Source organism: Haliotis asinina, chromosome 11 (assembly GCF_037392515.1).
Source record: "Haliotis asinina isolate JCU_RB_2024 chromosome 11, JCU_Hal_asi_v2, whole genome shotgun sequence".
NCBI lineage: Eukaryota > Metazoa > Mollusca > Gastropoda > Lepetellida > Haliotidae > Haliotis > Haliotis asinina.
In genome coordinates, this window is record NC_090290.1 from 42,612,254 (window position 1) to 42,631,341 (window position 19,088).

The 19,088-nt window shown below is 38.8% G+C and overlaps 1 protein-coding gene across 4 annotated transcripts in view; it reads left to right on the top strand.

Annotated features, from left to right (window-relative positions):
• Nucleotides 1–16,884, top strand: part of LOC137255750 (wolframin-like) — a 29,623-nt gene extending 12,739 nt beyond the window's left edge. For 3 of the 4 annotated variants that reach the window (XM_067793262.1, XM_067793263.1, XM_067793260.1), the window contains 5 exons: nucleotides 1,888–2,292; nucleotides 3,172–3,387; nucleotides 4,228–4,428; nucleotides 5,493–5,632; nucleotides 10,559–16,884. In XM_067793262.1, the coding sequence (XP_067649363.1) occupies nucleotides 1,888–2,292; nucleotides 3,172–3,387; nucleotides 4,228–4,428; nucleotides 5,493–5,632; nucleotides 10,559–12,313 (2,717 nt within the window). In that variant the 3' untranslated portion in view covers nucleotides 12,314–16,884. The remainder of the gene's footprint in view (nucleotides 1–1,887; nucleotides 2,293–3,171; nucleotides 3,388–4,227; nucleotides 4,429–5,492; nucleotides 5,633–10,558) is intronic. The other variant, XM_067793261.1, reaches the window with a different exon arrangement.
• The last annotated feature ends 2,204 nt before the right edge of the window (nucleotides 16,885–19,088 follow it).

A 19,088-nucleotide genomic window follows, 5' to 3' on the forward strand; every position in this document is an offset into this window, starting at 1 on the left:
TCAATCAGTCAGTTTTAAACATATAAACATAACATGGTTGGTCCTGTATGAAAAATATCTTACGTTTTTTGTTTTGTAGTTTAATGTTATCTTTCGTACCTATTTTTTGTGCCTGATATGTTTTTATTTATTTTTATTTATGTTTTTTAGAAGTAAAAGGCATACAACAGTGTTCCAAACAGATTTTTATAGAAGGTCCAGCCTTCGCCTTTAAGCAATGATATACAGTGGAAGCTGTCATAACCGGCATCTGTCAAATCCGGCAAGTTGTCAACACCAGCATAAAGTCTCAGTTCCACCCGTGGCTTGTACATTTATCACCAGTTCTACAATCCAGCACGCTGTCTAAACTAGACTATTTCTGCAGTCCCAATGGGTGCCGATTTAGACACCTTCCACTGTGGTAATATCTCAAAGCAGAACATATAATGAACCTTGGGCATAGCAAGGGCAGATGTATATCTGTCAGCACCATGTGCTTGCTCATGGTTGCTCATGGTGTCCGGTCTGTCATAACTTAATGTAACTGGAATACTGTTCAACCCAACTCACTCAAACACCCACCCGTAATTAGTTTTTTTTAAAAAAGCTGTAACAACCTATAACTGCATGTTGTGCTCACGGTGCTTGTTGTTGAAAATTGTGTGGTAAATTTAACAATTTTATTAAGATTTAACTCTCCAATTATTTATCATTCAAAATTGTTATAGTAAGTATTTTTGATGCAATTTTAATAGCATTCAGAGTAACGGTTGCTCCAGCTCGTCTGTCCTGTTTCCAGAGTCCAACTGGGGCCCGTTTCACAAGACTCTCGTAAGCCTAAGATCTCATAAATTTTCTCATAGTATTCATACCTCCTATATTACAGTATAAGAGGTACGAATGCTATGAGAAAAGTTAAAAGAATTCAGGCTCATGAGAGTTTTGTGAACCAGGGTATAGGAGGTACGAATACTATAAGAAAAGTTATGAGACCTTATGGCACACTCAATTTGGGAACAGGTACAATACCAACAAATTGAATCAACACAATATACTGAGCAAATATGTTTAGGACCACCGATCCATTTCACGAAGCAAATGACATTTTCCAGGGGTTTTTTTTTAACAAAATTGTTGAAAATCTAAAATGCTTGTCAATGCCCCAATCATCTATTTGTCTTCGTCTTAACTAAAGGTTAGTGTGGAATATCAGTATCTTATGCCTGAAATTGCAGTCTTATCATTCGAAGGAATAAGGGGTGTTGATTTCATGTCATATACGTGTATTGCACGTGCATAATCGTCAATCTACCTGTAACAGCCAAGTGTACTCGCCCAATTCGTTGTACTGCCTCTCTTGTCACAAATGTGTTTAGTGCGCAGGATCATCTAATATGTGTCTAGCAGTAGACCCATATGAATTGAGTTCTGATAATTTCATATACATAGGTTGAATATTGCATTAGAATATTCTCAACTTCCATTAATGCTGTATTTATTAATTCTATCTTCTACTTGGTTGTGATGAATGTATATTTGGTTGGGAATGTTGTGTAAATATGTATCCAAATGATTTTACTGAACTTTCCTGTATACAATTTATATAAGAAAAACTCTTTCTTTTGCTCTCGAAGCTTTTAGTCTACTAAACAAAGTTAGATTGACAGTAAGTGATATATACAAAAAGGATAAAACTAACAAGGTTCAATTGAATTTGTAAATTAACATTTTTGTTATGTTTAGTTAACAGTATTATTCTTACCGTCATATAATACTCTGTATCTGTATGTATCTGCCAAGCAGAATCAACAACTTCAGCATAAAATAATTATGTGTTTGTGCAGATGACATGATGACTTATTGCATAGGTGTTATTTATTCCATCACTGTATAATATTATTACAGAGTCAACTGACGAAGAATCAAAGCCGACTGAATCAAAACCAGAGCAAGTACCGAAACCGGGATCGGTACCAGCTCCGGTCCAAGCACCAAAACCAGAAACTGTGGCAGCACCTGTGTCTCCACCTGTGTCTCCACCTGTGTCGGATCCTGTAGCCAAACCAGTACCAGAACCAAAGCCTAAGCCTGTGCCAGAAACCAAACCAAAGTCGGCGCCAGAACCTAAACCCAAATCTGTGCCAGAGCTTAAGCCAAAGTCGGTGCTAGAATCAAAGTTTAAACCTGTGTCAGATCCAAAGCCTAAGTCTGTTCCTGATCCCAAACCTAAGCCTGCTGTGAAGGCTGTGGCAGATCCTGTGCCACAGGCAAAGAAAGAAGAGCCCCCAGTCAGTGAGGAGCCCTCAGTCAGTGAGTATCTGTACCTGAATGTTCCTTGCATTGTTGTGAATATATACTGAAAGGCAAAAGAAAAGTTGCTGGAGATAGTGTAGACGTACACTGGTTTGTTGTCATTGATCTCTTGTTTACCTATTAATAGTGTCTGTGTTCAGAAAACAAGTGAACGATTGCCACTCAAGCTGGCAATTTTATGCCTGCATCTCGACTCCAATGCTATGTTAGTGCAAACTCTTCCCTTTCCACAAACAAAAACAATTCTAACCTCAGTCTCAAACAAAGCAAAGGAGGCTTAACTTCTGGTGTATTTTTAAAAGGAATATGTGCAAATGCTCCATTGATACTTAAATGTCGTTTCCAATATCACAACTTTTCTTTACAATACAGTAAAGTGCATGTCATGCCAGTCACATGACTGTTGGGTACCCTGTACATACCGGGTCCAAAGTGCTTCATGTACATTTCAAGTGGCTTGGTGTATAAATAGCTGTATAATACAGCTCAGGTGATATGACCGTGACATTCCTGTGGTATGACTATGATATACCTTTGGTATGGCTGCATTATATTCCTGTGGTATGACTGTGATATACCTTTGGTATGGCTGCATTATGTTCCTGTGGTATGACTGTGATATACCTTTGGTATGGCTGCATTATATTCCTGTGGTATATCTGTGCAATACATATTTCTGTCACACTGTAGTGATATACCTTCCGGTATGCCTCTATGATATACCTGTGGTGTGGCCATGTGATATAGGTGTTATATATGTATCATCGTTATTGGAATAACATACCTATAGACTGGCAGTGTGATGCATTATTGGCGTGTGATATCATGATATTTGATGTATATCACACCTCCATACATGATATCCCTACTCTGCAGATCCAGAGGTGATTCGGTCTTGGGAGTCTGATGCCAACACAGGCTCTGAGGAACATCAGCTGAAGCTCGGGAAACATTTCCTGTCTCTTGCCGACTCTGATATAGAGAGGGAACGCAATGCAGGCCTGGCTCTTGATTGGCTGATTCGAGCCTCCAAACAGGGTAGTGAGGAGGCAACAGTGCTGCTGAAGAGCTGTGTCCAGAGGGATCTACCTGGTAGGTTGTTAGATCCATTCTATGTTAAAATAGGAACATGATTAAAATATTTGAAACTGCAAAAATTTATCTTGAACATTTTAAGGGCTTTTTGTTGCAGTAACCCAGATATGGCCATAATGTTATTTACTTCCAGTTCTGCGGAACAACTTTAGGCTGAATGCAATTGGCACTCAGCATTGTTATCAGCAAAATGTAGACAAGAATGTTCTGATATATTCTGATTCTAAAGAGACATAAAATCAAACATGTTTCCATGTGGGTACATAAAACCTAGCAACCATGACATGATATCTGATAGTGTGGGGTTCCCCTTTTGCCGGATGCTTTAGTTCTAGATGAAAGTTCCCAAGGCAATCATTAAACAATAGGGAATGAACATATGGTCTGTTTCTGCCTAGCAAAGCACACAATATAACTTCATTTCAATTATTATATTTCCGCAATTCAACATTTTTGCTACATTTTCTCTTCATGATAAAATTCATAAGTACACAATTTCATACATTTCCAGAAAATGGTAACTAAGACATAGATAAATATACATAAATATTTTTTTCATAGGTATACACTTCATTGAAAGTAGTTACTAGAAATCGAGTTCACTCAAAACAAATTGATGTCTTGTAATTAATGAATTTGAACTCCTTTTGCCCAATGGACATGTCCCCAAAATAATACTATGGGTGGCAACTACTACCTGAAAACAGGCTACAGCTGTCAAACTAGCCAACCGTTACTCTTAAACTATTATCATCAGCTGAAAGACAAAGTGGAGTATGACTTTGTTAGCTAACTCTTATTGTTATGAATTTGCTGAGGATTTTTGTGGCTCTGCAGGTATTAACGAGAGGGATGCAGATGACCTCACCTGGTGCCTCAAGACATCAGCGTATGAGAAGAAGATTCGGCATGCTGCTCGCAGCTTATTCCAGAAGATCAACACAACACACAAGGAAGTTATATCCAAGGATGAGTACATGGAGGCCATTAAAGGGATCACAGGGAAGGTGACGGAACAACGCCTGCTAATGGCTGCAGGTAGGGGATGGCCACACTGCTAGCAGTCATGTAATTGTAATCACAGCACAGTCCAGGGCAGTGGGGTAGCCTAGTGGTTAAAGCGTTCGTTTGTCATGCCAAGACCCGGGTTTGATTTCCAACATGGGTACAATATGTGAAGCCCATTTTCTGGTGTCTCCCACCATGATTTTTCTGGAATATTGCTAAAAGCAGCAAAAAACTCACTCACTCACTCACTCACTCACTCACTCACTCACTCACTCACTCACTCACTCCACACTCTGTGAATTAGTGCAGACTTAGTATCAGTTGGCCAAAATCTGTGTGAACTCAAGAGGTTATGGCTGGGGCCAACAGTATCTTTAACATATCTTTAACATATTTTTAGTTGTGGCCAGTTTCTGCTTAAACTGAAGTGATTATTGTCTTGGCCAATATAATTTTAGACTGAAACTGGTTATAGTCGTGACCAATAGTAGCTTTGACTCAAGTTTTTATACTTGTGGCCAGTATCTGTTTAAAGTCAAATGTTTATAGTATTGGCTAATATTAGCTTTAACTCATGTATTTATAGTCATGACCAATACCAACTTAACCTCAAGTATTTGTCAACATCAGCTTAAACTCAAGTGTTTATAGTCCTAACCAATATCAACTTTAACTCAGGTGTTTTTAATATTTGCCAATATCAGTTTAAACTCAAGTATTTAAGGTCGTGGCCAATATCAAGTTTAACTCAAGTGTTTATAGCCTTGGCTTCAGTGCATTATTTTTTAATTAACTGCCATGAGTTTGCCATTCAGTTTTACTTATTGAACTGTTTCTATTTTACTTATGACACCTGGAGATCACTGTTTGAATTGGTCTTCAGTAACCTATGCTTGTTGTAAGAGGCGACTAACGGGATCAGGTTGTCAGGCTCGCTGACTTACCTGACACGTCATCGAAGCCCAATTGGGCAGATCGATGCTTTTGCTGTTGATCCCTGGATTGTCTGGAATATTGCTGAGTGTGGTATTAAACTCAGTAACTCACTTATTTCACTTATTTTGACTTTATTGCAAAATCTCTTCACCACACAGGTAGGAAGATCGGCAAAGAAATATCTGAGAATGAATTTGTGAAGATACTTTCGAAGAAAATTCAGGGCACTGCAACCTTGACCTCAAAGGAGTTGGCTGACACCAACGTGTCTTACGAATCAGCCGGATATTTGACCAAGGTAAGTCAAGGCGACGGTTTGACACAAGTCTATAGCTGGAGTGTGGGGAGGTTGTAAAAGACCAGTCCATATTCGAACCCACCCTCTCGGAGTGAGGTATATCATCACCAGCTAGCAAAGTCAGTGATCCCCCATTTCTTAATACTGTAAACGTATTTTATATCGCGTAGGTTTTATTTTCGTGCAAAATATTTTGCCGCGATTAAACCGTTCGTTCATTAACTATACCCATGCTTGCCTCTTGTTGCCATAACACATCAAGTTTGAGGACCGGAATCTATGGAAATGTTACAGTGGTGACTGATACAATCAAAATGAATCAAACTCACTAGTAACTGTCGCTGTAATGGATTTCCCATATCGTGCACCGAAAATAATTCCCATTCCTATAGCAGAATTACGAATTATAGCGAAACCAGTAATGTGTGTTGAGGCCACCACTGAAATTGGTCACATGTTCTATTTGACCACTCATAGAAAGATATGGTTTGATACAGAACGGATTACCATGAAACAACTTGGAAAGAAATAATACAGCAGGATTTTATTTATTCATTAACATAGCACTGATGTGTTTTTCAACACTTTACATAGTATACCGTCTCAATGTGTCACTTCCTAAGTTCTTAATACTTTCATGAGTAACCATATTACTGTATCTATCAGGCAGACAGGGGTTTCCGTTTACTCAGCAATCCATGGCGCATGTCAAGTTAAGCCACTGTGTTTTTATTGCTGTTAGTGACGGCAAACTGATTCCGCAAATAATGTTGTCTAAACTGTCAACTCCGCGAAATTTGCACCAAGTGAATATAAGTACGTTTACAGTATCTGGGCTGGTGGGGTAGCATACTGGTGAAAGCGTCTGCTCATCGTGCTGAAGACCCAGGTTCGATTCCCCAAATGGGTACAATGTGTGAAGCCCATTTTCTGGTGTCCGTTCCATGATGTAGCTGGAACACTGCTAAAAGCAGCGTAAAACTAAACTTACTCACTTCAAGGATGTCAGCATGTCATGGTGACAGTGGTAGATTATTGTTTAGTCTCTGAATATTTATAATTTTGAATGTAACAGATAAACCCAGTTTTATTGTGAAGGATCCAGTGTCAGATGAGAAATCTTAGAAACTGAGAAAATCAGAGTTCCTTCATTTAGGGATGAGGTCAGCTGAGGTGAAATGGGGCTTAATGTCATACTTAAGAATATTTCGCTCAGATGATGACATGCATGCATGTGTGTGTGTAGCTGCTTGTACTAGCCCAGACTTAAGCTGGTTTTATAGTGCTAGCTCTCTGAGATGTCATGCCACATTTAAGCGTGAATACCCCTCTCAGACACATTGGACTCTGAGTCGACAAGTACTTTTTGTATCCATTAATAACAACAAGTAACATTTTTTAACATCTTTTGGTATGACGCTGCTGGGGATCGAACCAGGAAACTTCCACTTTCCGGGCGGATGCTCTAATCACTACACCACAGAGGCAGTACTTCATTTAGGGCCTTAGTATTGCAGGGAGGGCTAGGCAGTAGGGAAAATAATGTGGTTAAGTCACCATGATACGGACAATTTTGTATTGAGGGCTAGACAGTAGGGAAAATAATGTGGTTACGTTACCATGATACGGACAATTTTGTATTGAGGGCTAGGCAGTAAGGAAAATAATGTGCTTAAGTCACCATGAGAAAGACAATATTGTATTGAGGGCTAGGCAGTGGGGAAAATAATGTGGTTAAGTCACCATAATACGGACAATATTGTATTGAGGGCTAGGCAGTAGGGAAAATAATGTGGTTAAGTCACCATGAGACAGACAATATTGTTTTGAGGGCTAGGCAGTAGGGAAAATAATGTGGTTAAGTCACCATGATACGGACAATATTGTATTGAGGGCTAGGCAGTAGGGAAAATAATGTGGTTAAGTCACCATGAGAAAGATGATATTGTACTGAGGGCTAGGCAGTAAGGAAAATAATGTGATTCAGGGACCATGAGACAGACAATATTGTTTTGAGGGCTAGGCAGTAAGGAAAATTATGTGGTTAAGTTACCATGAGACAGACAATATTGTTTTCAGGGCTAGGCAGTAAGGAAAATAATGTGGTTAAGTCACCATGAGAAAGATGATATTGTATTGAGGGCTAGGCAGTAGGGAAAATAATGTGGTTAAGTCACCATAATACGGACAATATTGTATTGAGGGCTAGGCAGTAAGGAAAATAATGTGGTTAAGTCACCATGATACGGACAATATTGTATTGAGGGCTAGGCAGTAGGGAAAATGATGTGGTTAAGTCACCATGAGAAAGACAATATTGTATTGAGGGCTAGGCAGTAAGGAAAATAATGTGATTCAGGGACCATGAGACAGACAATATTGTATTGAGGGCTAGGCAGTAGGGAAAATAATGTGGTTAAGTCACCATGAGACAGACAATATTGTATTGAGGGCTAGGCAGTAGGGAAAATAATGTGGTTAAGTCGCCATGAGAAAGACAATATTGTATTGAGGGCTAGGCAGTAAGGAAAATAATGTGATTCAGGGACCATGAGACAGACAATATTGTATTGAGGGCTAGGCAGTAGGGAACATAATGTGGTTAAGTCACCATGAGAAAGACAATATTGTATAGAGGGCTAGGCAGTAGGGAAAATAATGTGGTTAAGTCACCATGATACGGACAATATTGTATTGAGGACTAGGCAGTAGGGAACATAATGTGGTTAAGTCACCATGAGACAGACAATATTGTATTGAGGGCTAGGCAGTAGGGAAAATAATGTGGTTAAGTCGCCATGAGAAAGACAATATTGTATTGAGGGCTAGGCAGTAAGGAAAATAATGTGATTCAGGGACCATGAGACAGACAATATTGTATTGAGGGCTAGGCAGTAGGGAACATAATGTGGTTAAGTCACCATGAGAAAGATGATATTGTATTGAGGGCTAGGCAGTAGGGAAAATAATGTGGTTATGTCACCATAATACGGACAATATTGTATTGAGGGCCAGGCAGACAATATTGTGACCGTGAGACCGACTAGCACTATACGGCTGTCTAAAAGCAACAGAAAGTCAAGGTGACTATTGATATTGAGCAACACGTTTTCTCATTATTGGACACAAACAATAAATAGGTAATGAATTTCTCAACAATGACAGTTTGATTGCATGCTTGTGAAGTGATCCAATTTTTGCTGGCACCAGATGGAATTCATAGACACTACATTAAAATATGGCTGTATGATCTCCTGCAAACAGATGTTGTCATATGTTGTTTTTTATTACACTTATATAAGTGACATATTTTTCACATAAACTTAGTGGCTGACATTGTCATCTTTAATGTCTCAATGTAAATAGATAATTATTCTTTTCAACCCTCTTGTCTTATACATGGTCATAGTGACCATCTTTGTCTAAAGCATTATCCATATTAATACTTTAAGATATACATTATAAGTTGTTCACTGGTCGTGAGGGGGCCATGGGCTCATGTACCCTTGAGGTTTGTTTATGTAAACCCATGGATCCCAAGGGACCATTGAAGAACGTATTTATCTTACTGAACACCTGAATTTTAATTTTGAACTGTTTGAAGCACTTCCATTAAATGCGAGGCAAATCGCCATTTTGCAGACAACACTAGGTAAACAGATTTAGAGTTATCTCCTTTCCATCGATTTTCAATCACAAAACATCGGTAATTTCCGTGCTTCATGCATGATTCAGTGTTAATCAAGGTTAAAAAGTACTACCATGAAGCACCAGAAGAGATCGGAATTCCAAGCGGTGTACACTGAAAATAATACATCGCCTGTAAGCGGGGTACATTGAAAATAATAGAATAGCGCTTAGCCAATCAGAAGGCGACATTCATGTGTAAGGTAAGATAGGGGTATTATTACCAAGCATTATCCATATTAACACTTTCTTGTCTTACATGGTTATTTATATCACCTGAGTGCAAAGCATTGGTCTTCTTGACACCTTGGTTCCATGTATGGACATATTAACCATCTTAGACACTTTTGGGGCATACATCTTATTATTTTTTGATCTATGAAGCCTTAGGTGTTGTAGCATTGGTGAAACAGTATGGCACTCTTTGCAGTCTTCTTTGTTCATCATGCCAAAGGCTCAGCTTCAATTCCCTAGGGGTACGAGGGCTGGTCAAAAGGTTCTAGGCCTACATAATTTCTACACTGGTGACACCAACTAATCTTAGAAGTGTTGTTGGACAGTGTTCCTCATCAGCATTTCCAGTTATTTCCCTCAAATAGATCAACAAGTTCGAAAGTAACAGGTCCTTGAAGCATACTGGAGTATGCATACAAGAACAGCTCGTCATTACCGGCATAGTGCTTTCCACAGAGGTGTTCCTTCAATTTTGGAAATAGGTGAAAGTCGCTTTGGGCCAGGTCAGGTGAATATAGAGGATGAGGAAGTTCTCCGAAGCTACATTCATGTACTTCAGACTTTGCCAATCGAGAGATGTGAGACAAAGCATTGTCATGTAAAAGCAGAACTAAATCCCTCAACATCTCTGACATTGTATTCATGTGTATATCCCAGTATGCTTCAAGGACTTGTTGCTTTCGAACTAGTTGATCTATTTGAGTGAAATAACTGGAAATGTTGATGAAGAACACTGTCCAACAGCACTCCTAAGATTAGTTGGTGTCACCAGTGTAGTAATTATGTAGGCTTAGAACTACTTGCAACCCTTGTACAAATGTGTAAAGCCCATTTCTGGTGTCCCATGATATTACTGAAACAATGCAGCATAAAACCCAGTTCACTCACTCACTTTGCAATCTTCACTGAAACATCATGCTTGAATGTCAGTCTTGAATACTTGTGGAATGATGGCAAAAGCATGAAAAAGAACTTTCCATAAAAATATAATTTTTTGTTTTACAGGTGTACCGCTACCCGCGACAGACCTTTACTTCTGTATTAGATCAGGTCTTGGAATACTCCTCCCAGGAGGGACTCAACTGGGTTGTGTCACTCATCCCTACCAATCAACTGTACGTCCTTGGCCTGCTCTTCGTCTACAGCTTCATCACTCCCGACTTTATGTTCTTTTTCATCCCTCTCTTCATCTTTTACCTCTCCTTTGCTGCCATCATCATTTGCACTTTGCAGATGTTCTACAAGAAGAAGAAACAGAGCGATGCTGCAACTCTTGTTAATGTTCTCAGCGACCTAGACGTGACTATCGATCTGGACAAAATAGAATCACAATTTACCTGGAACTCCCTCACTCCTTACATTGTCTTCTTTTGCAATCTGCCCCTCGTTATTGCAAGCTTCTCCCTTTGCAACAAATCCTATGTTCCCTGTCCGGAGATTTCTGTCATTTCTCTTGTCATGACTGGATTATGTTTCTTCAGCCTCAGCGACCGCCATGACAAGTTGACCTTTTTTGCATTGTTCGCCAAATTGCTGTCCTCACTTCCCATATTCCTAAACAACTTCCCATCAGTTCCGTTACTTAACCAGATCGTCGGCTTTCTCACCAATCCGTTCCTCTCTCTGGACACTGGTGTGGGTATTTCTTTCAATGTCAGTATTCCCTCAATAGCATATGCAATAATCCCTTTGTTCTTTGTCCGAATGGCCACACGAAAGTCATGGCAAGGCACATACCGAGTCCTCATCCCCCATCTTGTCTGCTATTTCTGGTTCAACATCCTCACCTCCACTTTCCCTTTCACATCCTGGGTGGGTCTGGCACGAGCCACCATTGGATATATGCTTCTTCCAGTGCTGGTACCGCTAAGCCTGGTTGGCATAGCTGCAATGGCCGCCTTTGCCGTCTACAAAGCCTTCCAGACAGAGATGCTCGGAAAGGTTATCGTGACTGTAGTTCTTCTTGCAGTACCGATTCTCATGACCCAAACCAGGAAAATTTTCGGGCAAAACTTTGACGCCAAGTTTGGAAGTGCCAAAAAGGTTGTCATGATTGTTTTCGCAGTTCTTGCTTTGGTGCCACTGATTTTCGTCAAAATTCCTGAATGGAAGACAGAGGTTCCTGTCGAACTGTCATACGAAAATTACACTTCATTATGTTTCCGGGAAAAAGTTGTAAATGATGTCCCGCAGCAAATTACTTGCAGCCATCTCACTGGTACAAAAATAAGATGGACTGGAACCGTAGAAGGAGTGACTGTTGTAAAAATTGAGAATACAGCTGAAAGCGTTATTGGAACTCTACCCTCCATCATAGCTAAGCCGTTATATTGTATGTACGGCCAACCGCTCCCTCAGTGTGACCGAAAGCTTCTGAGTAAAAAGGGTTACAATTTCTGCATTATCATGCGTGGACTTGGACATACATGCCATGTCAGGAACCACAATGTTTACACTTTCGAAATACTTGTGCTTACTGGAAGTCAGAACATTAAAATAGAAGCTGGTGATAACTTCAAGGAAACTGTACTTGCGCTGGAGATCGGAGACACAGTGGAATATAGAGGAGTGCTTGGAGATAACCTTGGGGGAACCATCCCCAAATTAAAACTCTCCTCATTGAAAGCAACCAATCGCACACTGCCAATCATGATGCAAGTTGACATGGATGACGGCAAGTACATGTCAGCTGTTGAGGAAGCTATAGCTGTCACTTTCAACTTCCTTTGGTTTCCCCTCCTGGAGTTTTCTGCCAAGTAACCACGGCAACATAATATTTAATGGATGGATTTGATATGAATATTTTCTTTTTGAACTTCAAAATGATGGTGCCATTTTGATACATAATTATTTATGAACAGATTATCTTGTATGCTAGGGTTGTCAATAGAATTTGTTTGAACTGTTCATTTAATGTCTTGCATGCTTAAATCATAAGATGCTTATGTATGTGTTTGCATATATAATGAGGGAGCTAGAAAAAAATCCATTTGGCATCTTGGGTGATCTGACAGAATATTTTGTTTAGGATTATATCAAAGTAACCATAAAAAAAAGTATTTCAATGTAGGGTTCAATTTTCATCACTGAATTATAAAATTTGCATGGGAATTTTCAGAAATTTAGTTACTTATGACGATCGATGCCATACCTCCCCTTTTGAGAAGATGTGTACTTGTGTAAGATATGCAAAAGATATAACCATTATCAAATTACTTTTGGGATGCTTGCATAGAAATGCACATAGAGAAATGTCAAAAGCTAGAACGGCAAAACCCTACATAATGACTCAAAACTAAATCTCCTGTTGGCCGTCACAGAGTATTTTTTCAGTGAACAAGTTTCAGCATACTCTGTGTTCTGGCTGATGTGATGTTCAGAAGTGATGTTTTCTGTCCTAATGTAGCACTAACATGTTTATCATTGTTTTGGAAACGCTTAAGTCTTCCACAATTTACAATGGCATAGGCAAGTTATATGTAGCTGAAAGGATTTCAAGAAATGTTGAGAAATACGTTACTTGCTGTTTGAGGATACTCTATTAGAGTTAAAGTTTAGTAAATAACCATTGAACCTCTTGTGACCATGAAGTATTTTCATGTCCATCTCAAAATGTGCAAAGTAAGCATATTTTTATGTAGAAATACAAAGTCAGTTGTTTGTGTAATATTTGAAGAGAGGTTGTCAGTTGTGAAATTGTGTGACTATTCCAAACATTCGAAGGACATTGTTAAAGCTCAAACCTTTTCACAGTGGACACAGTGGTGTTCAACAGCAATCAAATATCAGTGATGATATTGTAAAATTTGGATTTTACTGTTTTTGTTCAGTTTTAACGGTTTTTTCTGTTTTGTCAAAGGTGGATGAAAAAAAATTCAGTGACTGAGATGCAATCAAATATTTCACTTGTTTGTTGTTGTGGAATTTTAACACTGTTTTCTAGCATGCTATTCATACTGTGATTCTTTAGTGTATATTTTGATTTGAATATTGATATATTAAAAAGAATATTAATATATTGTCAAACAAAACAAAGCAATACTTTCCTGTAGGGATTGTTTATATGAAACAAATATTACTGAATATCAAAGATTGACAGTGCCGATCAAATATATATATGTGCACTTAGCTTGTATATTTGATCTCTTGGTTCATGGCTGACTTTAGTTAATTGTCATTAAATTCTGTGTGCCCTCTGTGATATTTTTGTTCTGTTACATATCTTTGTACTCAATATATCATTTTTATAGTTTATTGTTTAATATTTCAGATTATCAATTATTTATGTGTTGGGATTGTGTCTTTTTTACATCTATGGTGTAAAATGTGCCATTAAAAAAGTAGGGGATATTGGATTTATAAGATTGATAAAATGCAAATAATGAAGCCAAGGAGGAAACAGATGATGAAAAGAATTTAAGGGAGACTGGACAATTTATTCCATTCCTTTGGAAGTGTTTCTTCTGTATGGAAATGTATTAGTTTTCTCACATGCATTGGCATTGCCAAGTGGTATGCTTGCGAAATGGAACATCCCCTACTTTTTTTTAATGGTGTGTATGCTATGTTGCTCAAGTGAAACTACCTGCAGAGAGGTTATCTTAATTTCCATATTATTCTGATTCTCACAATGTCTTTGAATCCTCGATGTCATTTTGAAAGTAGTGTCAAATGTAACATGTTATATCTGGGACTGAACTTTCACACTAACAACGTGGTGGCTGAGCAGGTTAGACAGCTGTCTCCATTTGCTGGTGATTAGGTGTCTGACTCGGTGGGGCTATGTTCAAATCCTGGATGGGACATGACCTGACAAAAATATTACACTCTGTATTTTATTGAGAAATCCCCAAAATAACATGGTGAATTTGTTGATGCAGTTGGATCTTGGTCAGAACGATGAAAAACACATGAAAAATATTTTCAGATGAAAGTTTTTGAAATGAAAGGCCAAAACAAATTTTATCAGATTATTTTAAGCCTTTATGGCAAGAGGTTTAAAAAAATATTGTGATGTTTTATTGTTAATGCAATATTCCAGCTATGTAGTATAAAAACAGATATAATATAAAATAAATCTTCTACCAACAAATGGCAGTAGATCAATATGAGCTGATAATTTAAGAGAGTTTTTTGAGTAAGATCTTAATCACAATAGTAATCAGGATACTATGGGTTTAAAGACACCCTGTATGTGGAGAAGGTGGTTATAGTGCTTGCCAATATATATTACTCTTTAACAATTGCATGTGTGAAAAGTGTTGCCCAGTTCTCAACACACGGTGTGCTTGGTGACTGCCTTGAAGAAAACTTATATAGTTTCTTGTCATGAGATTATTGCAGAATTAGCATTACATTATGAAAACAGGGTATGTGGATGATTTATGCCTCATTTAAACAAATGTATAAATGGTTTATAATTTTTAAAGTGAGTGAGCAAAACGTGACATTACATCAGCATCAGCATTATTTCATCCTCAGAGCATAATCCGAGGGTAAAAAATCCGAAATCTCCACCTACAAAGAAGTTTCTAAGAGAGTAAACATCAATTTAGATAATTTCAGTTTGGCCAGACGAATTTTATTGTTTGTTATACAGATTTTTGTCATCAGAACACATAAAGGCAGGAGGGAAAAAAATAAATGAAATAAAATCAGCACAGCAGTATTACCTTTAAAACACTAAAAGTAGTATTACAGAAATATATTCAGCATATTATGAGGCTAAAAAAGAATGTAAAAAATTCTTTTGTAAGTTTAGATTGTCAGCCAAAAAAAACATTAGGTTTTCATTTTTTGAGCAGGTAAAAATCATTTGCATTTTTTTTCTTATTCTTGAAAAAATACAACTGACAGATCCATAAAACAAGAAATAAAATTGATCTGGCCTTACCCTAAAAATTTTGGATTGCATACAAGCATTTGAATCTCTGGTCTTAATACAGAACACTAGTCTTGATTTTCCTCAGACACAAATTCTGTTAGTTGTAAGGGAAAAATAAGTCAAGAAAAAAAATTATGAATGGAATGTCAGTAATGGCGCCAACTGTTCACGAAAAATAAACGAAGTAAACAATTTAATTCTATATTCATATTAGTTAATCAGTTAATGATTACCTAGTTCTTTCATATGACTGTGGTTACTCTCAGAGATGTAAAATCAAAATCTATTCTTGTGTTTGATGTAACATTTATCATGTGCACTACAACGTGCTGTTATGTTTATATTGCACGAATGAATGAAGATATACTATCAGCTCTACTGATGGGCTTGGTGGAGTAGCTTGGTGGTTAAAGCGCTTGCCTGTCACACTGAAGACCGGATCAGTTCTCACGGGTACGATGTGTGAAGCCCAATTCTGGTGTTCCCTGCCTCCATTTTGCTAAACATTGACCCAGCCTGCTGAAGCTCTGCAGTTAGCTGCCGAGAGTTGCCTCCCTTGGAGTGTCAGCAATCCATCTAAAGGTGGTTCCCCTACTGATTGTGTTTCTGAGTTTGAGACAAGAATGTGAGACCAGCATCACTTTGGGTCTTCCTCCAGCATTGTGCTTCCATGTTGTGATGTAAGTTGAATACTGTTGACAGCAGCATCAAATATCACTCTCTCACTCACTCACTCACTTCCTCACTCACTCACTCACTCGCTCTCACACTTTGTGGAAGTGGTTGGCTAGCCAAGAGGTTAAAGCATTCACTTGTCACACCTGGTGTGATTTCTCACATGGGTACATTGTGTTAAACCCATTTCTGGTGTCCTCCACTTGGATATTGATGGAATATTGATGGAAGTGGTATACAACTCACTCACTCACTCACTCACTCACTCACTCACTCACTCACTCACTCACAGATTTTTGTGCAGCACTGCTCCGACCATGAGTCAGTGTAGGCATACTAGGCCATGACAAACTGATTATTTGTTCTCAGAATTTTCTGGTTAAAATTAAATTACTTGCCAGCTGTTTATTTTTATGGTAAATTGACAAAATGTTGATTAGTAAAGGATCAGATGTTCACTTGATCAGTAGATGTTTTGAGTAGGTAGTTTTGATCAGAAGGTTGTGGAGGTGGAATGGCTTCTTGTAACACTTTAGCATTTGTATTCGTATTAATTTGATTTTTCAGAGTTGAAAGAATTTATAAAGTCTGTGTTTGTTGAGGTTTTATGATAAATGTGTCAGGAATGGTGATTGTTATAGCCGTTCTTAATTAGCCTCTTGACGAGTATTCTAATCATGTACGTGTGCATCTACTTAGATTGTGTGCTTACAAAACTTTGCACTATACAGCTGTAACCGATGCGGCTTCAAATAAAGGGATTAGAATGAAACTGACACTGTTTCCCTGGTTTGTATTGATCGTGGCAAGACTGTGAAGATCCAGGTGAAGATTGATTCTCAGCAACCTGTGTTGTACGAGGGTGTACAACGGGATTGTACTTGGCTGACACATGTCATCGTATCCAAACTTAGGAGATCCACTTGTCTTCGTTGTGGAGAGACTCGGTATATACTTGAATGAAGTCTGGAGTAGATAATCCAGTGGCTGCCTGAGTTGCATACTCCCCAGGGAGTTGAGCTCGTTAAGAAAAAGAGAATGCCAGAAAAAAGTCATCAGCTGATGAGGGGACCACTCCAGCGCCTTGAGCATGTATCAAGTGTGTGGATATGTGTCCTATACATGACTAAAAAATAAACACCATCACCCCTTCCTCTTGGCTCCGCCAGCATAATTAGGAAATCTTCAATGTGGTCTTAAGGCAGTTTTAAAGGTGGAAGAGTCAAGCACGCACACGTCTAGTTTTACGCTGCACCCCGCCCTATTCCAGGTAAGTGGCGGTGACGAACGGGATCGTGTGGTCAGGCTCGTTGACTGCACGTGTCATCGGTTCCCAAGTGCGCAGATTGACATGCCGATCGATGATCACTGGATTGTATGGTCCAGGCTAGATTATGTACAGGCCACCACTATATAGCTGGAATGAGCACTGTGTAAAACTAAACTCACTCTCCCACTCAAGAATGATGTCAGTATGAGATATACCTGCAGCAAGCCATACATATAAGGTTTGAAAATTGGGGGAGAGTAACATAAAGTTTACACCCGATTGTGAGAAAGTTTGGGTTAACATTGCTTGCAACAAACAATTTTAAGAAGAAGACAAAAGTCTTTCACAAAAACTCTCACCGGGGTGCAGAGTCAGGCCTATTTAGGCCTGAGAGCCACACAAATAGGACTGCACTAAAACCAGTATAATAACATTAGCTCACATCCATGTAGTCAACACACGTTCTGTAGCAAGCATCACACAGTGTCAACAAAAGTGCACACACAGATATACATAAACGCACCGTGGTGTAGTAGTTAGAGCGTTCACCCAGAGAGCGGGTTCGATCCCTGAACGCGTCATCCCAAAAGACCTTACAGTTAAAATATGGTACTTGTTGGTCCCTGTCTGGCCCATGCCTGATCTAGCAGTATTAAAAGTCCATAAATCTGGGCTAGTACAAACAGCCTTGCATACACACGCATGCATGTCGTCACATGCGCGAAATATTCTTAAGTAAGACGTTAGATCCCATTCCACCTCATCTCTGTGGTGTTTCAGCTGTACAAACTCGTGTTGACCATCGCCTGAATACTTCACATATCCAGGCGGTAAGTATAGGTGAAAACACTTCTCCTCGGTTTTGGTAGACAATGTAAAACCATAGGGGTCGGGAAAATCCTCCCTGTCCGGTTTTACATTGTCTACCAAAATCGAGAAGTGTTTTTCTAACATATATACCGTCAATGGTGGATACTTACAATGTAAATGACGATTTAATGAAGCTACATAACAATTACTGAAGCGCGCGTAAAATCAATTTAATGACAGTAACTATAAGTAGGTAATTTAACTCCACCAACTTCGTCCGCCAGGTAACCGTGCAGAAGAGCGTCTACCTACGAATCAGAGATTTGCGATTCCATTTTCCCATGGGAAAACATTTCTACTTTGAGTTTATTCTTGAACAATATTTTTCAATTGATTTAAAACACTCATGTATCATTTGAATGTTGATGTTCATATAAAGTTAGAAAAAGTAAAAGTTAGGAGAATATGTGTTACTAACGAAAAGAAAAACCTATCCCTCCAAAACAAAAACCTCAAATGCGGTTATTCAGGGAACACAAGAGATGATCTAATATATAGTGAGAAGCACACTTCAGTTTTATATAATCTCTAACATAATGCTGGACTAAATAAAGCCCAAATTCACCACACTGAGATCCGACCGTTTAGGTATTGGCACATGGGCCGCAACTCTGCAAGGCATATCTCGGCACCTACTGGTGAGACACTGTGAAAACGAGCGATACTCGAGGGTTTAAAAAGTGGACCGCTTTGATGATTAGCGTCTGCCTTGAGGATGGTAGTTCGACCCCCGATTGTGCCATACATAAGTTGTTAAAGGATGGTACTCGTTTTCGCCTAGCCTACTCATCGGGCTTCGCGGAAAAGAGACAAGGACATGCATGCTCTCACGCACC